A 25,316-nucleotide genomic window follows, 5' to 3' on the forward strand; every position below is an offset into this window, starting at 1 on the left:
GCTAGGTGAGCAGGGTTTCATTGGTTCCATTGCAGCCAGGCCAGCTCAATCAAGCAGAGCTAAAGGATTGAAATGAAAGCTTTCTGTTTGAACCCAGGGCTAGAGGAGAACAAGGCTGCATTCCGCTACACTGACATAACCCTCACTCCCACAACCACCGGCTCCACTAGTATCCTGCGCCAAACGTCTCGAGGAGTCTTACCATTATTGAAGAGGGAACAGTTAAGGCAACACATGGCTCGCTGGTCATCTTCACAAATTCAGGACCAAAGAAATTCTGCAATGGGGAAGAGAGACAGAGTAGGAAGAGGTTACGCACACAGACTGCACCATGTCGTGGTGTACAATGTTAGGCCTACTTGTACTCCCATCAACAACAACAACAACAACAAAATCATACAACAGCCGTTTCACAAAGAGACAGCATTGGTCTAGATCTAGGCCTGAGATGTAGGTAGGCTACCATTAGGTTTGTCATGCGGTAGCTACCCTTAGGTTTGTCATGCGGTAGCTACCCTTAGGTTTGTCATGCGGTAGCTACCCTTAGGTTTGTCATGCGGTAGCTACCCTTAGGTTTGTCATGCGGTAGCTACCATTAGGTTTGTCATGCGGTAGCTACCCTTAGGTTTGTCATGCGGTAGCTACCCTTAGGTTTGTCATGCGGTAGGCTACCTTAGGCTTGCGGTGGTGTGGTAGCGTTGCATTGAGAGGGTCCCGGAGATCCAGCATGGAGGTGCGTGCCAGGGCCATGGCCAAGGCCAGGGGCTCATCCCCGGGGTAGAGGCTGGCTCGGGGGTCGTCCCCTGGGTAGAGGGATGCCCTGGACAGCCTGTTAGCCTGGAGCCTCTGAACCTCGTCCTCCCGTCTCTGGAGCATCAGACCCTCGTCTGCTGCACCCTCATACCGCCTGGGGGGGATAGAAATGTAAAACTGACACGATTGATTCCCTACTATACATTACAGACATTCATATCTGTGTGCAGACCCTTCCTACAGCCTGCATGGGGAGGACATAGAAATAAGATGCATAGAACTGCCATGATTCCTTACTCTACATGACCTAGACAAGCACATACACAGAGTGTACAAAACATTAAGAACACCTTCCTAATATTGAGTTGCCCTCAGAATATCCTCGTTTTTTCGTCAGGGCATGGACTCTACAAGGTGTCGAAAAGCGTTCCACAAGGGATGCTGGCCCATGTTGACTCCAATCTTACAGTTAGTGTCAAGTTGGCTGGATGTCCTTTCGGTGGTGGACCATTCTTGATACACACAGGAAACTGTTGAGCGTGAAAAACCCAGCAGCGTTGCAGTTCTTGACACAAACCGGTGCGCCTGGCACCTACTACCATACCCCGTTCAAAGGCACTTCAATATTTTGTCTTGCCCACTCACCCTCTGAATGACACATGTACAATATATGTCTCAATTGTCTCAAGGCTTAAAAATCCTTATTTAACCTGTCTCCTCCCCTTCATCTACACTGATTGAAGTGGATTTAACAAGTGACATCAATAAGGGATCATAGCTTTCACCTGGTGTTCCCCGGGTGCCGAAGACGTGGATGTGGATTAAGGCAGCCCTCCGCACCTCTGATTCAGAGGGGTTGGGTTAAATGCGGAAAATCTAAAGTGCTATGTTCATACAGTGCATTCGGAAAGTATTCAGACCCCTTCTCCACATTTTGTGGCGTTACAGCCTTATTCTAAAATGTATTAAATTAATTGGGTTTTCCCGCATCAATCGACACACAATACCTCATAATGATAAAGCAAAAACAGGTTTTTAGAATAAAAATAAATAAACCAGAAATACCTTATTTACATAAGTATTCAGACCCTTTGCTATGAGACTCGAAATTGAGCTCAGGTGCATCCTGTTTCCGTTGATCATCATTTAGCTGTTTCTACAACTTAATTGGAGTCCACCTGTGGTAAATTAAAATGATTGGAGATTATTTGGAAAGGCACACACATGTCTATATAAGCTCCTACAGTTGACAGTGCATGTCAGAGAAAAAAACCAAGCCACGAGGTCGAAGGAATTGTCCGTAGAGCTCCGAGACAGGATTGTGTCGAGGCACAGATCTGGGGAAGGGTACCCAAACATTTCTGCAGCATTGAAAGTCTCCAAGAACACAGTGGCCTCTATCATTCTTAAATGGAAGAAGTTTGGAACCACCAAGACTCTTCCTAGAGCTGGCCGCCCAGCCAAACTGAGTAATCGGGGGAGAAGGGCCTTGGTCATTCTCGACAGAGCTCCAGAGTTCCTCTGTGGAGATGGGAGACCCGTCCAGAAGGACAACCATCTTTGCAGCACTTCACCAGTTAGGCCTTTATGGTAGAGTGGCCAGACGGAAGGCACTCCTCAGAAAAAAGCACATGACTGCCCGCTTGGAGTTTGGCAAAGGGCACCTAAAGGACTCCCAGACCATGAGAAATAAGATTCTCTGGTCGGATGAAACCAAGATGGAACACTTTGGCCTGAATGCCAAGCGTCACATCTGGAGGAAACCTGGCACCATCCCTATGGTGAAGCATGGTGGTGGCAACATCATACTGTGGGTATGTTTTTCAGCAGCAGGGACTAGGAGACTAGTCAGGATCGAGAGAAAGATGAACGGAGCAAAGTACAGAGAGATCCTTGATGAAAACCTGCTCCAGAGCACTCAGGACCACAGACTGGGGTGAAGGTTCACCTTCCAACAGGACAACGACCCTAGGCACACAGCCAAGACAACGCAGGAGTGGCTTCGGGACAAGTTTTTGAATGTCCTTGAGTGGGCCCAGCCAGAGCCCGGACTTGAACCCGATCGAACATCTCTGGAGACCTGAAAATAGCTGTGCAGCGACACTCCCCATCCAACCTGACAGAGCTTGAGAGGATCTGCAGAGAAAAATGGGAGAAACTCACCAAATACAGGTGTGCCAAGCTTGTAGCGTCATACCCAAGAAGACTCGAGGCTGTAATCGCTGCCAAAGGTGCTTCAACAAAGTACTGAGTAAAGGGTCTGAATACTTCTGTAAACGTTTTTAATTTTTTACATAAAAAAAATAACTTTTGCTTTGACATTATGGGGTATTGTGTGTAGAATCATGAGAAAAAATAACTATTTAATCAATTTTATAATAAGGCTGTAATGTAACAAAAAATCTGGAAAAAGTCAAGGGGTCTGAATACTTTCTGAATGCACTGTATCACTAAAATCTAAAGCGCCAGAACATATCAGTACAAACTAAAAAGGCATGAGGACAGAGGATCATTGCTCTGCCATGATTTCCTTTTAGCATAAATGTCACGACTGGTTTGGGCTGGTATTAGTACACACACACACACACACAGTGTGATGCCAAAGATTAGAGTGAGATCAGTGCTGGATGGGGTTTTCACATCAGTGCACAGGCATGTGACCCGACCCAGCTGTTTGGTGAGTGTGTGTCAATCCCCTCTGTGGTCCTGTGCCCAAACTGTCTGTCTGCACACAGGATCAATTATGAAATCATACTGGCACTGATTAACCTACCACCCCACACTACAGCCTGCAGCCGATTGACGTTACCATGACCACACACACACACACACACACACACACACACACACTACTACGGCCCACTACTAGTAGGAGTCCCCAATGGCACCACATTCCCTATATAGTGCACTACTTTTGAACAGGGCACTATATAAAGGAAAAGTGTGCTATTTCTGAGACACCCCTAGACTAGAACATAGAGCCAGCTTATACATTAACTTAGCCAGCAGGGGGTGAAGTAGTGCCACAGATTAAACATCGTACAGCTAACAGGCAAGGCTGCTTCAGGAAGTTAAAAAAACAAACAAAAAAAACATTACCCTTCAGGAACAGTAATAACTGAAAACGTGACAGGATGATTTACCTTCTATGATTCCTGATAAATAACTCAACTCGGACTGACTTCCAAGTAGAGGGACGTGTTTCCATACCTCAACTACGACACACCTCTCCGTTTTCCCAGTCGTGAGCGGCATGAGAACAGCGGAGATCCTTTAGCTGAACATTAACAGGTGTCTATCCTGGGCCAGGGTATATAAACTACATGATCAAAAGTATGTGGACACCTGCTCGTCAAACATCTTATTCCAAAATCACTGCCATTACTATGGAGTCGGTCCCCCCTTTGCTGCTACAACAGCCTCCACTCTTCTGGGAAGGCTTTCCACTAGATGTTGGAACATTGCTGCGGGGACTTGCTTCCATTCAGCCACAAGAGCATTAGTGAGGTCAGACACTGATGTTGGCCGATTAGGCCTGGCTCGCAGTCGGCGTTCCAATTCATCCCAAAGGTGTTCGATGGGGTTGAGGTCAGGGCTCTGTGCAGGCCAGTCAAGTTCTTCCACACAGATAGACAAACCATTTCTGTATGGACCTCGATTTGTGCACGGGGGCATTGTCATGCTGAAACAGGAAAGGGCCTTCCCCAAACTGTTGCCACAATTTGGAAGCATAGAATCGTCTAGAATGTCATTGTATGCTGTAGCGTTAAGATTTCCCTTCACTGGAACTAGCCCGAACCATGAAAAACAGCCCCAGACCATTATTCCTCCTCAACCAAACTTTACAGTTGGCACTATGCATTGGGGCAGGTAGCGTTTCTACTGGCATCCGCCAAACTCAAGATTCCTCCGTCGGACTGCCAGATGGTGAAGCATGATTAATCACTCCAGAGAACGCGTTTCGACTACTCCAGAGTCCAATGGCGGCGAGCTTTACACCACTCCAGCCGACGCCTGGCATTGCGCATAGTGATCTTAGGCTTGTGTGCGGCTGCTCGGCCATGGAAACACATTTCATGAAGCTTCCGACGAACAGTACTTGTGCTGGCGTTGCTTCCAGAGGCAATTTGGAACTCGGTAGTCAGTGTTGCATCAGAGAACAGACGATTTTAATGCGCTACGCGCTTCAGCATTCGGCGGGCCTGTTCTGTGAGCTTGTGTGGCCTACCATTTCGCAGCCTAGCCGTTGTTGCTTCTAGATGTATTCACTTCACAATAACAGCACTTACAGTTGACCGGGGCAGCTCTAGCAGGGCAGAAATGTGATTAACTGACTTGTTGGAAAGGTGGCATCCTATGACGGTGCCACGTTGAAAGTCACTGAGCTCTTCAGTAAGGCCATTCTACAGCCAATGTTTGTCTATGGAGATTGCATGGCGGTGTGCTCAATTTTATACACCCGTCAGCAACGGGTGTGGCTGAAATAGCCAAATCCACTCATTTGAACAGGTAATCACATACTTTTGGTGTACACACACACACACGTTGCTATTGCAGGACTCAGACTTTTGGCTTGACTGGACACTAGGAATGTGAGAGGGGAGAAAGTCACAGAGAGAGCGCTCAGGTGAAAGGTTGTTTTCATTAAGGCACACCATAGCGCAACTTTTTTTTTAACATTGTGTAATGAAAAAAGGAGCCTTTGCTATAGGACAAGTTCAGATAGCGCCTCCCTGTTTCGGACTGTTTTCTTCCACTGCGTATTTTAATGAACAAGGCCCAGGTGAATCTTTTACTGGGAACGGACATGCCTCCATCTCAAGTGTAATTGTTAACAGGGACGTACCTGTGCCTGTGCGTGTTGTGGCTGGTGAGAGACACGCCGTGATGGTCTGAGAGAGCCAACTGGGAGCTGTAGCGTCTCACTTCCTCTGTTTTCTTAGCTGAAACAGAAGAAAGAAAGATGTAAAAGATCCATCACATGATCAACAGCAGGCTCCAGCGGGCAGCAGAATCAGAGGGAGTTGGTCGAGTAGTGATGGTGAAACCAGAACAGAGCCAGGAGTATCACACATTCAAAGAACTAGGCTACGGGTGAGCGTTTTCCAAAAGATCTAACAGTTCAAATCAAATCAAATTGTATTTGTCACATACACGTGTTTAGCAGATGTTATTGCGGGTGTAGCGAAATGCTTGTGCTTCTAGCTCCGACAGTGCAGTAATATCTAACAAGTAATATCTAACAATATCTATCAGTTGCTCAAGATGCTACGGTGAGCGTTTTCGAAAGACCTAACAGTTGCTCAAGATGACAGCAGCTTTGTGTGTCAGTGAGGTTTCTGGTGCTGCAGTTAAGCTGTTTATAATTTCGTTTCCAAGATGAGGGGGACGTGAAGTGCATAGTCAGCTCTGGCTTTCAGATACAGGACTCATAATAAATCTACATTCAACGGCACATGTTCCTCTTTTGCTGTGGAATTTGAAACACCTTGTGCGTAACAAACATGTAATTTTGTATTTTAAAGTTAAAAGGACTGGCTTGAATGATATGAATATGAATGAAATTAGCCCACCCAACTACCTCATCCCCATATTGTTATTTATTTTGCTCATTTACACCCCAGTATCTCTATTTGCACATCATCTCTTGCACATCTATCATTCCAGTGTTAATACCAATTGTAATTATTTTGCACTATGGCCTATTTAATGCCTTACCTCCATAACTTGCTACATTTGCACACACTGTATATATATATATTTTCTGTTAGTATTTTTGACTTTATGTTTTGTTTTACCCCATATGTAACTCTGTGTTGTTGTTGTTTTTAAAATCGCACTGCTTTGCTTTTATCTTGGCCAGGTCGCAGTTGTAAATGAGAACTTGTTCTCAACTGGCCTACCTGGTTAAATAAAGGTGAAATAAATAAATGCTACCTTGTCTGTAGTCTGTTTCAGAGGAAGCTACAGAGGGGCTCTCACTGGACGAGCTGTAGTCACTGTGGTACCTCCGGTGGGAGTGCAGAGGATCTGAAAGACAGAAATATTAAAATCAGAGTTATTATATTGTATCTCTATGGTCTGAAAGACAGAAATATTAAAATCAGAGTTATTATATTGTATCTCTATGGTCTGAAAGACAGACATTTTTTTTTACTCAGACAGTAGAGAAGCTGCAGTGTGTCAAATAGACGGAGTGTACAAAACATTAGGAACACCTGCTCTTTCCATGACAGACTGACCAGGTGAATCCAGGTGAAATCTATGATCCCTTATTGATGTCACCTGTTAGATTCACTTCAAATCAGTGTAGATGAAGGGGAGGAGACAGGTTAAAGAAGGATTTTTTTTTAGCCTTGAGACATGGATTGTGTATGTGTGGCATTCAGAGGATGAGTGGGCAAGACAAAATATTTAAATGCCTTTGAACGGGGTATGGTAGTAGGTGCCAGGCACACCGGTTTGAGTGTGTCAAGAACTGCAACGCTGCTGGGTTTTTCATGCTCAACAGTTTGCCGTGTGTATCAAGAATGGTCCACCACCCAAAGGACATCCAGCCAATTTGACACAACTGTGGGAAGCATTGGAGTCAACATGCTTCCCTGTAGAATGTTTTAAGACAACTTGTAGAGTCCATGCCCTGATGAATTGAGGCTGTTGTGAGGGCAAAATGGGGTGCAACTCAATATTAAGGATGTGTTCCTAATGTTTTGTACACTCAGTATATTTTCAAGAGAACGGTCACTGCATCATAGTCCCGTTTTGCTCTCACAGCTCAAACATCCAGGACACAGCATCACTGTGGGCGATGGATATAAAAATCATGCAAAGTATGTTTTTCATTTTGGACACAGGAAAAACTAGTTTGATCCATGATGCCATATTTCATGTCCCGACCAAATACATTTAAATAAATTCATTTTAAGAGGATTTGACTGGTTAGCAGTGCCGGAGTTCTAACTCAGGGGAAATAGAGTCCAGACATTGCAGTGGGTGAGACTGAGGAGGTGTCATAAATGGTACCCTAATACCGTAGGGTTCTGGTCTAAAGTAGTGCACTATAGAGGGAATAGGGTGCCATTTGGGATCGCAGCCTGCGAGTTCAGAGCAGCGGTCCCTTTCCAACTGCCGGGGGAATTCGATTCTCCCAAATCGTTCTTGAACTGAACTTGAACAAACACATTAACCTGTTGAAAACTACAGTAAGATATACAAATAACTCATGCCAGGAAAGTAAACATACATGGAGAGCTGTCACGAAAAGTCCATATAATCAAATAGAAAATATTATAAATAAAGGTGAAGCCAGCTAGCTTGACGCTGCAAAATGCTGTGAATCTTCCTCTCTAGTCTTAACAGCCTCGGGCAGGGATATAGGCTAGCTGAGTGAGAGGAGAGATGACTAGATGGATTAGAGGAAGGGCTGGCTGAGTGTGAGGAGAGATGACTAGATGGATTAGAGGAAGGGCTGGCTGAGTGAGAGGAGAGATGACTAGATGGATTAGAGGAAGGGCTAGCTGAGTGTGAGGAGAGATGACTAGATGGATTAGAGGAAGGGCTAGCTGAGTGTGAGGAGAGATGACTAGATGGATTAGAGGAAGGGCTAGCTGAGTGTGAGGAGAGATGACTAGATGGATTAGAGGAAGGGCTAGCTGAGTGAGAGGAGAGATGACTAGATGGATTAGAGGAAGGGCTGGCTGAGTGAGAGGAGAGATGACTAGATGGATTAGAGGAAGGGCTAGCTGAGTGAGAGGAGAGATGACTAGATGGATTAGAGGAAGGGCTAGCTGAGTGAGAGGAGAGATGACTAGATGGATTAGAGGAAGGGCTGGCTGAGTGAGAGGAGAGATGACTAGATGGATTAGAGGAAGGGCTGGCTGAGTGAGAGGAGAGATGACTAGATGGATTAGAGGAAGGGCTAGCTGAGTGAGAGGAGAGATGACTAGATGGATTAGAGGAAGGGCTAGCTGAGTGAGAGGAGAGATGACTAGATGGATTAGAGGAAGGGCTAGCTGAGTGAGAGGAGAGATGACTAGATGGATTAGAGGAAGGGCTAGCTGAGTGAGAGGAGAGATGACTAGATGGATTAGAGGAAGGGCTAGCTGAGTGAGAGGAGAGATGACTAGATGGATTAGAGGAAGGGCTAGCTGAGTGAGAGGAGAGATGACTAGATGGATTAGAGGAAGGGCTAGCTGAGTGTGAGGAGAGATGACTAGATGGATTAGAGGAAGGGCTAGCTGAGTGAGAGGAGAGATGACTAGATGGATTAGAGGAAGGGCTAGCTGAGTGTGAGGAGAGATGACTAGATGGATTAGAGGAAGGGCTAGCTGAGTGTGAGGAGAGATGACTAGATGGATTAGAGGAAGGGCTAGCTGAGTGAGAGGAGAGATGACTAGATGGATTAGAGGAAGGGCTAGCTGAGTGTGAGGAGAGATGACTAGATGGATTAGAGGAAGGGCTAGCTGAGTGAGAGGAGAGATGACTAGATGGATTAGAGGAAGGGCTGGCTGAGTGTGAGGAGAGATGACTAGATGGATTAGAGGGAAGGGCTAGCTGAGTGTGAGGAGAGATGACTAGATGGATTAGAGGAAGGGCTAGCTGAGTGAGAGGAGAGATGACTAGATGGATTAGAGGAAGGGCTGGCTGAGTGAGAGGAGAGATGACTAGATGGATTAGAGGAAGGGCTAGCTGAGTGAGAGGAGAGATGACTAGATGGATTAGAGGAAGGGCTGGCTGAGTGAGAGGAGAGATGACTAGATGGATTAGAGGAAGGGCTAGTTGAGTGAGAGGAGAGATGACTAGATGGATTAGAGGAAGGGCTAGCTGAGTGAGAGGAGAGATGACTAGATGGATTAGAGGAAGGGCTAGCTGAGTGAGAGGAGAGATGACTAGATGGATTAGAGGAAGGGGCTAGCTGAGTGTGAGGAGAGATGACTAGATGGATTAGAGGAAGGGCTAGCTGAGTGAGAGGAGAGATGACTAGATGGATTAGAGGAAGGGCTGGCTGAGTGAGAGGAGAGATGACTAGATGGATTAGAGGAAGGGCTAGCTGAGTGAGAGGAGAGATGACTAGATGGATTAGAGGAAGGGCTGGCTGAGTGAGAGGAGAGATGACTAGATGGATTAGAGGAAGGGCTAGCTGAGTGAGAGGAGAGATGACTAGATGGATTAGAGGAAGGGCTAGCTGAGTGAGAGGAGAGATGACTAGATGGATTAGAGGAAGGGCTGGCTGAGTGAGAGGAGAGATGACTAGATGGATTAGAGGAAGGGCTGGCTGAGTGTGAGGAGAGATGACTAGATGGATTAGAGGAAGGGCTGGCTGAGTGTGAGGAGAGATGACTAGATGGATTAGAGGAAGGGCTAGCTGAGTGAGAGGAGAGATGACTAGATTAATCATGAAGCAGAGGTTCAGGCACGGCTGAATGACTGTGTGAGAGTTGACTGGATAGAGAAGCACTTTGGTTGGAAACTCCTGATGCCACGTTTCCCTCTCTGACCTGTCCTACTCATCACCATGACACTCTTGGCACCACACATGAGGGGTATCCTACGAAGTAAGCTAGATACTGCTTTTTGCCTTCTGCGCCAACTCTAGCAGGCTTGTAACTGCGCGTGCATGTTGCACATAGCTTGTTGAACGCAAAACTCTTCATTGAGACAATGCTAAAACATCAATCCAGGGGCAAGTCAGTGCCATATTTGATTACTTATCGTGAATGTCGTCTTTGGTGTGCTTATCAATGCACAAACACAAGTTTAAAATGCATTCTGTCATTCCAAAATGCGTAATGTGATATATTTTAACATGACTAATTTATAACACAAATAAACATTTGATGAATAAAAAGATTTAACCTCTGTGTGGTATACTACAAAGCAAGTTCAATGAGTTAGACATCGAACTTTGATAAACAACCTGAAATAACCATTGATTTTCTGATTGATTAAGAAAGCTAAACTTAGATCTATTAGTCATTTCAGAATATTTAGGCAAGTTAGCTAGCAAACTCATTGAACCTGCTTTGTAGTCTACCCATCTACTGTGGGAAAACCCATGACGTCGGTCCAACATACCTTCAAGTGTATGTTGGACACCGGAAAATCCTGCTCGGAGTATCACTCCATGCTACTGTAGAAATGTTTAGTACGCAACATTCTTCAGAGATTGCTCATGTAGGCCAGGAGTTAAAAATACACTTCTCAGTACAGTAGGGTGCCGGTCTAGTCGGTGTCGTATGTAAACAAAGACCAGAGCAGAATGGTAAGACACTTTGAAGACACTTAAAGCAACAGGGATAACGATAATGGTTCAGATATTTTGTGAAACATCACAGTACAGTTGAAAAACATATTGGCAAATAGAAATCCAATATGGATGGTGTTAAGAGATATATGGGAGGGGTTGAATGGAGTTGAAGGATGGGACTAATAACAACTAACAACAACAAGATAACTAATGTAAAGCATACTGTGTCCATAATAAGTATATAGGTTATAGGTTGAGTGCTTTTGTGAAAGAGCACAGTTAGAAATATATGGCATGTAGAAGCAAACTGGATGGACATCATGAAAATGATCGGCGAGGTTGAGGGTAGATGAAGTTCAGGAGTAAAAACAAACAAAATAGAATGATTGGAAAATTGACTGTGTCCATAAAATTTATATAGTATGTATAAGCTGGAAGTAGAGGCCTAAGCATTGTTGTTCACTAGTTTACTCCAATTAGGGAAGGGGTGGTGGGGTTGGAAAGTAATAATGGGAGAGTACGAGCCTGCCTTACACAGGAAGCGGCACAGGTCCTAATCCAGGCACTTGTCATCTCCCGTCTGGATTACTGCAACTCGCTGTTGGCTGGGCTCCCTGCCTGTGCCATTAAACCCCTACAACTCATCCAGAATGCCGCAGCCCGTCTGGTGTTCAACCTTCCCAAGTTCTCTCACGTCACCCCGCTCCTCCGCACACTCCACTGGCTTCCAGTTGAAGCTCGCATCTGTTACAAGACCATGGTGCTTGCCTACGGAGCTGTGAGGGGAACGGCACCTCCGTACCTTCAGGCTCTGATCAGTCCCTACACCCAAACGAGGGCATTGCGTTCATCCACCTCTGGCCTGCTGGCTCCCCTTCCTCTGCGGAAGCATAGTTCCCGCTCAGCCCAGTCAAAACTGTTCGCTGCTCTGGCACCCCAATGGTGGAACAAGCTCCCTCACAACGCCAGGACACAGCGGAGTCACTCACCACCTTCCGGAGACATTTGAAACCCCACCTCTTTAAGGAATACCTGGGATAGGATAAAGTAATCCTTCTACCCCCCCCCAAAATAATAATAAAAAAATAATAATTGTAAAGTGGTTATCCCACTGGCTATAGGGTGAATGCACCAATTTGTAAGTCGCTCTGGATAAGAGCGTCTGCTAAATGACGTAAATGTAAATGTAAATATATTATAAAAAAAGGATATGTATACATACATATATAAACACATATACAGTGGGGAAAATAAGTATTTAGTCAGCCACCAATTGTGCAAGTTCTCCCACTTAAAAAAGATGAGAGAGGCCTGTAATTTTCATCATAGGTACACGTCAACTATGACAGACAAATTGAGGAAAAAAAATCCAGAAAATCACATTGTAGGATTTTTTAATGAATTTATTTGCAAATTATGGTGGAAAATAAGTATTTGGTCACCTACAAACAAGCAAGATTTCTGGCTCTCACAGACCTGTAACTTCTTCTTTAAGAGGCTCCTCTGTCCTCCACTCGTTACCTGTATTAATGGCACCTGTTTCAACTTGTTATCAGTATAAAAGACACCTGTCCACAACCTCAAACAGTCACACTCCAAACTCCACTATGGCCAAGACCAAAGAGCTGTCAAAGGACACCAGAAACAAAATTGTAGACCTGCACCAGGCTGGGAAGACTGAATCTGCAATAGGTAAGCAGCTTGGTTTGAATAAATCAACTGTGGGAGCAATTATTAGGAAATGGAAGACATACAAGACCACTGATAATCTCCCTCGATCTGGGGCTCCACGCAAGATCTCACCCCGTGGGGTCAAAATGATCACAAGAACGGTGAGCAAAAATCCCAGAACCACACGGGGGGACCTAGTGAATGACCTGCAGAGAGCTGGGACCAAAATAACAAAGCCTACCATCAGTAACACACTACGCCGCCAGGGACTCAAATCCTGCAGTGCAAGACGTGTCCCCCTGCTTAAGCCAGTACATGTCCAGGCCCGTCTGAAGTTTCCTAGAGTGCATTTGGATGATCCAGAAGAGGATTGGGAGAATGTCATATGGTCAAAATATAACTTTTTGGTAAAAACTCAACTCGTCGTGTTTGGAGGACAAAGAATGCTGAGTTGCATCCAAAGAACACCATACCTACTGTGAAGCATGGGGGTGGAAACATCATGCTTTGGGGCTGTTTTTCTGCAAAGGGACCAGGACGAATGATCCGTTTAAAGGAAATAATTAATGGGGCCATGTATCGTGAGATTTTGAGTGAAAACCTCCTTCCATCAGCAAGGGCATTGAAGATGAAACGTGGCTGGGTCTTTCAGCATGACAATGATCCCAAACACACCGCCCGGGCAACGAAGGAGTGGCTTCGGAAGAAACATTTCAAGGTCCTGGAGTGGCCTAGCCAGTCTCCAGATCTTAACCCCATAGAAAATCTTTGGAGGGAGTTGAAAGTCTGTGTTGCCCAGCGACAGCCCCAAAACATCACTGCTCTAGAGGAGATCTGCATGGAGGAATGGGCCAAAATACCAGCAACAGTGTGTGAAAACCTTGTGAAGACTTACAGAAAACGTTTGACCTGTGTCATTGCTAACAAAGGGTATATAACAAAGTATTGAGAAACTTTTGTTATTGACCAAATACTTATTTTCCACCATAATTTGCAAATAAATTCATTAAAAATCCTACAATGTGATTTTCTGGAAAATTTTTCTCATTTTGTCTGTCATAGTTGACGTGTACCTATGATGAAAAATTACAGGCCTCTCTCATCTTTTTAAGCGGGAGAACTTGCACAATTGGTGGCTGACTAAATACTTTTTTTTCCCCACTGTACATACACATATATATATATATATATATATATACACACACACACACACACACATATTTATTTGCAAGAAAAAAAGACATATGGGGGATTGGAAGTGATGCAGACAATTACACTGATGGAAGTTACAATCTAACTGCAATATTAAAGTAGTAGGCCTCGGTGGAACGGTTCACCTGTTGACTATAAATAGTTCCTCAGATCCTTCCACTGTGACACCTGTTGACTATAAATAGTTCCTCAGATCCTTCCACTGTGACTCCAGATCTCCGTGAGAGAACAAAGCGGGGCTTCACAACACGGTCAACAATGTCATGGGCTGATTAACCCATGACACTGATTTAAGTACGTCTGTCCCAATGGGGATAAAGATGATGAAGTATGTAAAAGGTAGTAAATACATCTGATATGAACTGTGAAGACCTTACTAAATGCCATAGGGCTGGACCAAGTGGTGCTGGTTTTTTTGTACGCCTACATCCAATCAAATGATTCAAGGGACAAAAAATATTGAAATAATCTCCCTTTCATGGACACAATTGTAAGCTAAATATATGTTCTCAGCATGTGTGCGTACGTACATACATACATTTCCGACAGCATAGGTATTTAAAATTGAGATCCTGTCATTCTGCCCACCACCAGCAGCTCTGAGGCCATAGCCTAGTGAATGATGCCCTGACTGAGCCAAATCACTCATGAGATAGAGGAAACGTACAATCAAAACACGTGTCTGTGTTTCAGGCTGGTTTAGTCTAAAGCAGTAGCAACATGTCTGAAACCATCCTGTTTAGTTAACACGTCTACAGCAGTACCAACATGTCTGAAACCATCCTGTTTAGTTAACACGTCTACAGCAGTACCAACATGTCTGAAACCATCCTGTTTAGTTTAGTTAACACGTCTACAGCAGTACCAACATGTCTGAAACCATCCTGTTTAGTTTAGTTAACACGTCTACAGCAGTACCAACATGTCTGAAACCATCCTGTTTAGTTAACACGTCTACAGCAGTACCAACATGTCTGAAACCATCCTGTTTAGTTAACACGTCTACAGCAGTACCAACATGTCTGAAACCATCCTGTTTAGTTTAGTTAACACGTCTACAGCAGTACCAACATGTCTGAAACCATCCTGTTTAGTTTAGTTAACACGTCTACAGCAGTACCAACATGTCTGAAACCATCCTGTTTAGTTTAGTTAACACGTCTACAGCAGTACCAACATGTCTGAAACCATCCTGTTTAGTTAACACGTCTACAGCAGTACCAACATGTCTGAAACCATCCTGTTTAGTTAACACGTCTACAGTCAATCAATCAATCAATCAATTTGATTTTATATAGCCCTTCTTACATCAGCTAATATCTCGAAGTGCTGTACAGAAACCCAGCCTAAAACCCCAAACAGCTAGTAATGCAGGTGTAGAAGCAGACCAACATGTCTGAAACCATCCTGTTTAGTTTAGTTAACACGTCTACAGCAGTACCAACATGTCTGAAACCATCCTGTTTAGTTAATACGTCTACAGCAGTACCAACATGTCTGAAACCATCCTGTTTAGTGAACACGTCTACAGCAGTACCAACATGTCTGAAACCATCCTGTTTAGTTTAGTTAACACGTCTATAGCAGTACCAACATGTCTGAAACCATCCTGTTTAGTTAACACGTCTACAGCAGTACCAACATGCCTGAAACCATCCTGTTTAGTTAACACGTCTACAGCAGTACCAACATGTCTGAAACCATCCTGTTTAGTGAACACGTCTACAGCAGTACCAACATGTCTGAAACCATCCTGTTTAGTGAACACGTCTACAGCAGTACCAACATGTCTGAAACCATCCTGTTTAGTGAACACGTCTACAGCAGTACCAACATGTCTGAAACCATCCTGTTTAGTTAACACGTCTACAGCAGTACCAACATGTCTGAAACCATCCTGTTTAGTTAACACGTCTACAGCAGTACCAACATGTCTGAAACTATCCTGTTTAGTTAACACGTCTACAGCAGTACCAACATGTCTGAAACCATCCTGTTTAGTTTAGTTAACACGTCTACAGCAGTACCAACATGTCTGAAACCATCCTGTTTAGTGAACACGTCTACAGCAGTACCAACATGTCTGAAACCATCCTGTTTAGTTAACACGTCTACAGCAGTACCAACATGTCTGAAACCATCCTGTTTAGTTAACACGTCTACAGCAGTACCAACATGTCTGAAACCATCCTGTTTAGTTTAGTTAACACGTCTACAGCAGTACCAACATGTCTGAAACCATCCTGTTTAGTTAACACGTCTACAGCAGTACCAACATGTCTGAAACCATCCTGTTTAGTTAACACGTCTACAGCAGTACCAACATGTCTGAAACCATCCTGTTTAGTGAACACGTCTACAGCAGTACCAACATGTCTGAAACCATCCTGTTTAGTTAACACGTCTACAGCAGTACCAACATGTCTGAAACCATCCTGTTTAGTTAACACGTCTACAGCAGTACCAACATGTCTGAAACCATCCTGTTTAGTTTAGTGAACACGTCTACAGCAGTACCAACATGTCTGAAACCATCCTGTTTAGTTAACACGTCTACAGCAGTACCAACATGTCTGAAACCATCCTGTTTAGTTAACACGTCTACAGCAGTACCAACATGTCTGAAACCATCCTGTTTAGTTTAGTGAACACGTCTACAGCAGTACCAACATGTCTGAAACCATCCTGTTTAGTTAACACGTCTACAGCAGTACCAACATGTCTGAAACCATCCTGTTTAGTGAACACGTCTACAGCAGTACCAACATGTCTGAAACCATCCTGTTTAGTGAACACGTCTACAGCAGTACCAACATGTCTGAAACCATCCTGTTTAGTTAACACGTCTACAGCAGTACCAACATGTCTGAAACCATCCTGTTTAGTTAACACGTCTACAGCAGTACCAACATGTCTGAAACCATCCTGTTTAGTGAACACGTCTACAGCAGTACCAACATGTCTGAAACCATCCTGTTTAGTTTAGTTAACACGTCTACAGCAGTACCAACATGTCTGAAACCATCCTGTTTAGTTAACACGTCTACAGCAGTACCAACATGTCTGAAACCATCCAGTTCTTTCTTCCGTCTCGTTGTTCCGCCAACCCTGATAAAGGTTCAGTGCCGTGACCATCCTCTACCACGGTGTGGTACTCAAAAGGGAAAGGGATAATTAGTACTCGTCGCCACATCGATAACGTGAATAGATAACCGCTGTATCATACCGACTCAGTCTACTGCAGGTTGTGAAGGTGCCATCTGTCTTTCATTTTAGCCATTAACTACGGCCTCTGCTCTGAGAGCTGGTGGGAGTGGGCTGGAGGGATCGCCATTTCAAAATGTTTTGCTGTCTGAAATATATGTTCAGTTCAGACATCTCTACTCTCTTCACCCTGTTTACCTCCCATTCAGCTGAATCTCCTAGTCTGAACTAGAGCAGAACGTGCATCGACTAGCCTGATCTCAGGGATCTGCCTTGATACGGTGTGGTATAATCAAGCCGTGGCTAACTATGAAGGAGGGAGGGTGTGGACAGTGGTTTAAAAGGATGGCTTCCTGATAATGATTTTCAAATGGGAGTTCTATTACTTTTTAACCACCCATTAACCTTTGATTTAATTCAGACAAAAATGTAATTAAATCAATCTGTTTTTGCTGCCTGACCTCACCATTAGACTAACAGCTCTGAGAGAGAGAGAGAGAGAGAGAGAGAGAGATTACAGCGATCCACAAAGAATTCGAAAACAAACCCAATTTTGATAAACTCCCATATCTACTGGGTGAAAAACCACAGTGTGCCATCACAGCAGCAAGATTTGTGACCTGTTGCCACAAGAAAAGGGCAACCAGTGAAGAACAAACACCATTGTAAATACAACCCATATTTATGTTGATTTATTTTCCCATTTGTACTTTAACTATTTGCACATTGTTACAACACTGTATATATACATAATATGACATTTGAAATGTCTTTATTCTTTTGGAACTTCTGAGTGTAATGTTTACTGTTAATATTTATTGTTTATTTCACTTTTGTTTACTATCTACTTCACTTGCTTTGGCAATGTTAACATACGTTTCCCATGCCAATAAATCCCTTAAATTGACATTGAAATTGATTTGAGAGAGCGAGAGAGAGAAAGAGAGAAAGAGAGAGAACCCAGCACTAAAAAGTGACATGATTCTTTAGGCAGTCAGAGTAGCCAGAGAGATCCCCTAGGACAAGACACACATCTGCATTCTACACAGGTGCTTCCTGCTGCCTCCTCTCACACAAGTCTGCTGTCAAAGAATCGACTAGAGTGACTGACTCTTCACTGGGAGAGAAAAACTGTAATGTGGTAAGGCAATCTAGCCCTGTACTGCCTTAGCCATCTTCAGACAGGCTGTGGAAGGGTGGCAGTCAAGGCCAGGACAGAGGCCAAAGAGCTGAGGAGGGAGGCGTCAAAGGGCCAGGGCCAAACACACACACGCCCCCAGCTAATCTGGAATGAACACCTCAGCACATTCCCCACGCCAACACACTCTGCAGAGGGAAAGGGAGTGTGTGTCTGTCTGTGAAGAATAGTTTACTTTTCAGATCTAATCCTCCCAGTGAATCATTTGATAATTGCTTCAATCTTTTGTCTTTCTATTTTATAACTGTTTGGATTTTCTGCTTCCAAGGCAATAATCACCAACACACACTAGGGGAGAGAGAAGGAAAGGACTCCCCTATGTTTATCTGAGCTGAGGACACTCACCGATCACAAGCCAGGTTTCTATCCAGTTTGACAGATTTTAATGCAAATATGATCAAATCTGCATTAAAACAAAAATGTGCATTTTCCCCACCAGAGGTTTGTTTCCATCAAAACTGACTTGTTACGGACAAGGCTGTGATGACGTAGTGCACATTCTTTTTATTTTTATGTCATTTAGCAGACGCTCTTATCCAGAGCGACTTACATGAGCAATTAGGGTTAAGTGCCTTGCTCAAGGGCACATCGACAGATTTTTCACCTAGTCGGCTCGGGGATTAGAACCAGCGACCTTTCGGTTACTGGCACAACGCTCTTAACCACTAAGCTACCTGCTGCACATAAAAGGCTGTGATGACGTAGTGCACATAAAAGGCTGTGATGACATAAATTCTAAAGTTCCATTGTACAGAATAAAATAAAATAAAGTTCAATGTGAGACACACACACACACACACACACACACACACACACACACACGTTGTGATAAATGGCAAACATGCCCAATCTGGTTTTCGCACATGCTCTCTAGACAGCAGTTGGCTGATAAAGTGGACAGGTGAAGTTATATGATGAGCTGGATAAGATCATTCTTATTTGATCATCGGCAGCTTCTACCACCTATTGTTATTGGAAAGGAACGTCAAGCTCACCACCGTGAAGGTCATTACAGCTAATTACATATGTAGCCTGATAAACTGTGCATGCTTTTTCAAGACATAGTGGGGAAGAACCACACAACATAGCATCGCGTGACTGCAGATGTTCCTCGACATGGCTATTCTATCAACAATTGAAACCAAGAAATCGTTTCCACTGCAATTTGTCGCATAATTCATTTCATAGACACAAAAAGATTCCACCGTGTTTCCATCACAGTGGTAGTGATTTTTTTTTAATATACGGTATGACTTTACTCCTATATAAAAAACTGTGGATGGAAGGATTTTATTCATTAGAACTGGTTGTTTTTTCCTCTGAGCTTAAATGCTGCATAGTGTGACTTAAATCAACAGCAGGACACTCAAACTCCAACTGCCTGTCAATCAATCCAAACAGATTCAACACTATTCTCTGAACACTCTTAGAGCCTCTTCACACTAATTACACCTTCCCTAAAAATACCATCTGCTACACATATTACTCAAACGTAAACTTGTGTATAAATAAAAAAATAAAAAAATATGCCATTGTGTAGGGCGGCAGGTAGCTTAGTGGTTAAGAGCGTTGTGCCAGTACCCGAAAGGTTGCTGGTTCTAATCCCAGAGGCGACTAGGTGAAAAATCTGCCGATGTGCCCTTAAGCAAGGCACTTAACCCTAATTGCTCCTGTAAGTCGCTCTGGATAAGAGCGTCTGCTAAATGACTAAAATGTAAACTTGTATACTTGCTACGTCCCGACTGCTACCTCCGGAGAGATTGCCCCCCTTGAAGCACGGCAGTGTAAACACAATTGTCTCGTCGAGCTCAACACTCCTACAGTATAAACGGTAATAGCAGAGTCATGTTTTTGAAACAGCTCAAAACGTATAGACATTTTCCTAACATTTGAGACTTGTTTTATTTAGTTTTTCCCTGAAATTGCAGTAACAGCATGTTACATTCTGTTACATGTTGCAGTAGCTGCCGGCTGCTCTGAGCCACATGAAAATGGTCATACTGTTTAAAAATAAAACTCCTGGGGAAAAACTCCTGGCCCTAGGGAGGATGAACACAAACCCTTTACACAGACAAAGAGACAACAACCGCGATTGGACCAAAACTAACAGGGGCTGAGCTAGCTGTATGCAAGGTTGCAGGGTGAGGGCCTTTGAGTCTGTAATTTAAAGATACTCAGACAGTATGTCATCATTATTGTGTTGTTTGATTAATTCCAGTCAATCAGTTTGGATTAAAAAGGCCCAGGTAGTCTAACCACCTGAAGGTTGAATATAAACCAAATTTGATGACATTCGCATTTTCTCAGAACACAAATAAATGGGCCTATTTCGGGCTATAAATACATAGCTTTCCCCGGGCCCAGATGGGATCAGAGAGCATAGGCTGCTCTAGGCAACCTGCAGCTGTGTTTGTTATCAGTAGGCTACCTGCAGCTGTGTTTGTTATCAGTAGGCTACCTGCAACTGTGTTATCAGTAGGCTACCTGCAGCTGTGTTTGTTATCAGTAGGCTACCTGCAGCTGTGTTTGTTATCAGTAGGCTACCTGCAGCTGTGTTTGTTATCAGTAGGCTACCTGCAGCTGTGTTTGTTATCAGTAGGCTACCTGCAGCTGTGTTTGTTATCAGTAGGCTACCTGCAGCTATGTTTGTTATCAGTAGGCTACCTGCAACTGTGTTATCAGTAGGCTACCTGCAACTGTGTTTGTTATCAGTAGGCTACCTGCAGCTGTGTTTGTTATCAGTAGGCTACCTGCAGCTGTGTTTGTTATCAGTAGGCTACCTGCAGCTGTGTTTGTTATCAGTAGGCTACCTGCAGCTGTGTTTGTTATCAGTAGGCTACCTGCAGCTGTGTTTGTTATCAGTAGGCTACCTGCAGCTGTGTTTGTTATCAGTAGGCTACCTGCAGCTGTGTTTGTTATCAGTAGGCTACCTACAGCTGTGTTTGTTATCAGTAGGCTACCTGCAGCTGTGTTTGTTATCAGTAGGCTACATGCAGCTGTGTTTGTTATCAGTAGGCTACCTGCAGCTGTGTTTGTTATCAGTAGGCTACCTGCAGCTGTGTTTGTTATCAGTAGGCTACCTGCAGCTATGTTTGTTATCAGTAGGCTACCTGCAGCTGTGTTTGCTATCAGTAGGCTACCTGCAGCTGTGTTTGCTATCAGTAGGCTACCTGCAGCTGTGTTTGTTATCAGTAGGCTACCTGCAGCTGTGTTTGTTATCAGTAGGCTACCTGCAGCTGTGTTTGTTATCAGTAGGCTACCTGCAGCTGTGTTTGTTATCAGTAGGCTACCTGCAGCTGTGTTTGTTATCAGTAGGCTACCTGCAGCTGTGTTTGTTATCAGTAGGCTACCTGCAGCTGTGTTTGTTATCAGTAGGCTACCTGCAGCTGTGTTTGTTATCAGTAGGCTACCTGCAGCTGTGTTTGTTATCAGTAGGCTACCTGCAGCTGTGTTTGTTATCAGTAGGCTACCTACAGCTGTGTTTGTTATCAGTAGGCTACCTGCAGCTGTGTTTGTTATCAGTAGGCTACCTGCAGCTGTGTTTGTTATCAGTAGGCTACCTGCAGCTGTGTTTGTTATCAGTAGGCTACCTGCAGCTGTGTTTGTTATCAGTAGGCTACCTGCAACTGTGTTTGCTATCAGTAGGCTACCTGCAACTGTGTTTGTTATCAGTAGGCTACCTGCAGCTGTGTTTGTTATCAGTAGGCTACCTGCAGCTGTGTTTGTTATCAGTAGGCTACCTGCAGCTGTGTTTGTTATCAGTAGGCTACCTGCAGCTGTGTTTGTTATCAGTAGGCTACCTGCAGCTATGTTTGTTATCAGTAGGCTACCTGCAGCTGTGTTTGCTATCAGTAGGCTACCTGCAGCTGTGTTTGTTATCAGTAGGCTACCTGCAACTGTGTTATCAGTAGGCTACCTGCAGCTGTGTTTGTTATCAGTAGGCTACCTGCAGCTGTGTTTGTTATCAGTAGGCTACCTGCAGCTGTGTTTGTTATCAGTAGGCTACCTGCAACTGTGTTTGTTATCAGTAGGCTACCTGCAGCTGTGTTTGTTATCAGTAGGCTACCTGCAGCTGTGTTTGTTATCAGTAGGCTACCTGCAGCTGTGTTATCAGTAGGCTACCTGCAGCTGTGTTTGTTATCAGTAGGCTACCTGCAGCTGTGTTTGTTATCAGTAGGCTACCTGCAGCTGATCAGACTGAAGCACAGACTAATTGTGCACATTGACAAAACATGAGGCATTCTATAAAATGGTGGCGGGTATGGGCTTCCATATAAAACAGCTCATCGCAGTGAATTCACTTATACCCACGTTCTCCGTCACGATTTGCTTTGACCATGTAATGATTTGCATGATATTGATAAAATGAAGCCTGGTTTGTTGTAACGTTGTAGGCCTACTGTACATTATATTCATCTGACGAGGGCACTACGTTCATCCACCTCTGGCCCGCTAGCTCCCCTACCTCTACGGAAGCACAGTTCCCGCTCAGCCCAGTCAAAGCTATTCGCGGCTCTGGCACCCCAATGGTGGAACAAGCTCCCTCACGACGCCAGGACAGCGGAGTCACTCACCACCTTCCGGAGACATTTGAAACCCCCACCTCTTTAAGGAATACCTGGGATAGGATAAAGTAATCCTTCCCCCCCCCTCCAAAAAAAAAAAACATTGTAAAGTGGTTATCCCACTGGCTATAAGGTGAATGCACCTATTTGTAAGTCGCTCTGGATAAGAGCGTCTGCTAAATGACGTAAATGTAAGACAAGCATGTAACGTGAACTGAAAAGTAGAATTCTCTTTCCGCTCCTCAGACTCTCCTTCATATCTCGTAGTGGGAATAGGGCCTTAGGCGAGTTGGAAAACAAGCTCTGAAGAAAGTCCTCGCTGTTGAAATGTGTGACAGCATTGAAGCTATGGCCTTCAGCTGTGTTCAAACAGAGAGGAGGAGGGGACAACTCAGACAGATTATTTACAGTCTGGTGGCCCCAAGAAGGAAGCAGAAGAACCTCCCTCCCACTAGAAAATATGCTAACTGGATAATGACAGCTTACTAGAAGAAGAACCTCCCTCCCACTAGAACATATGCTAACTGGATAATGATAGCTTAATAGAACTCAGCATTTCCGGTAAATCAAGTTTGTTTTACAGTGCAAAACATGATACAAAGACAGACATGTTTTTGATCTGATAGAAGCGTTTGTTTTCCAGAATTGTGTTTTTTCAGGGGGCTTTACCTTACCAAAACTGGATTAATATTCTCTGCCCTGCAAAGCAATGCAAACCTCAGCAGCTACTGTTTGCCCCAGTTTCCGCTCCTGACCCCCGGTATCTCTGTGACACAGATTTGAGCCTACCGATCTTATCACATGTTAGAGGGCCATATCATCTAGGTCTGTGACTCAAACACATGCTCGGTCACACTGCAAGGTTAGTAACTGACAAAATAAGAGGACTTTGGGTAAATCCATTTGAATTCAATCACTTTTTTGACAGCACCCCTTTTGATTTTGAACAAAACCTTTCATACATATTTGCCAATTGTAGAAGTGGTCAGAAAATGACTGTTTATACCTGAATGCCAAAACATTTAAGAGATAAAAGGTGCTCAAAGTTATTTCCATCATTATTATTTTTCCTTAAATGTAAATTAATCTCAAAACAAGATTTTTTTCATATTCGCATATGTTGTAGCATACACCCTATTTTACGTCATCTGAGGTTTTAGTGTTGTGCCCACCATAGGTTGAGACACAACATGCTCTTGAATACATGGATTGAACCACGTTTCATTGTATCTAAGGTGGTTAGCTATATCCAGAGAAAAAATATTTTACGGTCTTGTACATACAAGAGATACTAGCTTCAACAGCTACTGCTTCTGCATTCCCAACAATTATTCTGAGCCGAATTACAGCCTAGCAACCTTCGGCCTCTTGCTAAAAGCCCTCCCCTCCCACTGACCTAACTAACCTAACTAAGTCTTGCGACAGCCGACAGCTTTTGAAGTCAACAAGCAGATATTCCCGATTTAGAAATCCTGTGGTACTTAGTTCAGTTAGGCCCCTCCCCCCAGAACGCTCACCAGAAGTTCCAGAACTCTTCTTCCAACACAGCCCATTCCGGAGCCCAGCCCATCCTATCTCAAGCCCAGCCCAGTCCCCAGCCCATTCCGGAGCCCGGTCCAGCAAATCCTGGCACAGCCCCGCCCATTCCAGAACCCAGCCCAGCCTAATCGAGAGCCACATGACCCGCTGCCAAGCACTGGAAAGTCCAATAACATTTGGAATTCCCTCATCCGCTACACATGCCTCCAATTACTGACCTCAGGGAAGCTAGGAAACTATAGTCCTGATTGAAGCACCTTGGTCCTGAAGGAAAGAGGAGGGGGTGGGGAAGGAAAGAGAAGGGAGGTGGAGGGGAGAGGGTGGAGGAGGAGGAGAGGGTGGAGGAGGAGGAGAGAGGGTGGTGGAGGGGAGAGGGTGGAGGAGGAGGGTACACTGCAGCCAGAGGAGCAAGCCACAGATTAAGGCTCCATGTACATGGAGGTAACCGGAGAGCATTAACCGCTGCTGTGAGATCCTTTCTTGCTTTTCGGCAAAAGAACCACAAAGAAGAAAAGAGAAAAAAGAAACAGAGGAAGCTTTGTGTCCCAAATGGCACCCTATTCCCTACAAAATATGCTACTTTGACCAGGGCTCATAGTATCCTGTAGGGCCCTGGTCAAAAGTAGGGCACTTTATAGGGAATAGGGTGCCAATTGGGCTTCAACCCTGCAGCATGAGCAGAATAGAGACCTGAATAATACAAAAATATCTAGGTTCAGCAGCCATCCATCCATCCAGCCAGCCATCCATCCAGCCATCCAGTTTTTAAGGGATACTGCCTGATTGTTCTTCTACTTCCCCAGCGTCAAATCAAATGTTATTTGTCAAATACACATGTTTAGCAGATGTTATTGCTGGTGTAGCGAAACGCTTGTGCTTCTAGTTCCGACAGTGCAGTAATACTTAACAAGTACTATATATATTATAT

The 25,316-nt window shown here is 44.2% G+C and overlaps 1 protein-coding gene across 3 annotated transcripts in view; it reads right to left on the minus strand.

Annotated features, from left to right (window-relative positions):
* Nucleotides 1-25,316, minus strand: part of ptpn13 (protein tyrosine phosphatase non-receptor type 13) — a 145,976-nt gene that overhangs the window by 37,758 nt on the left and 82,902 nt on the right. For all 3 annotated transcript variants that reach the window (XM_041885337.2, XM_041885338.2, XM_041885336.2), the window contains exons 8-11: nucleotides 6,691-6,783; nucleotides 5,600-5,696; nucleotides 673-907; nucleotides 203-277 (exon numbers count right to left, since the gene is read on the minus strand). In XM_041885337.2, the coding sequence (XP_041741271.1) occupies nucleotides 203-277; nucleotides 673-907; nucleotides 5,600-5,696; nucleotides 6,691-6,783 (500 nt within the window). The remainder of the gene's footprint in view (nucleotides 1-202; nucleotides 278-672; nucleotides 908-5,599; nucleotides 5,697-6,690; nucleotides 6,784-25,316) is intronic.

The sequence above is a fragment of the Coregonus clupeaformis genome, chromosome 9, assembly GCF_020615455.1.
Source record: "Coregonus clupeaformis isolate EN_2021a chromosome 9, ASM2061545v1, whole genome shotgun sequence".
NCBI classification, from domain to species: Eukaryota; Metazoa; Chordata; class Actinopteri; order Salmoniformes; family Salmonidae; genus Coregonus; species Coregonus clupeaformis.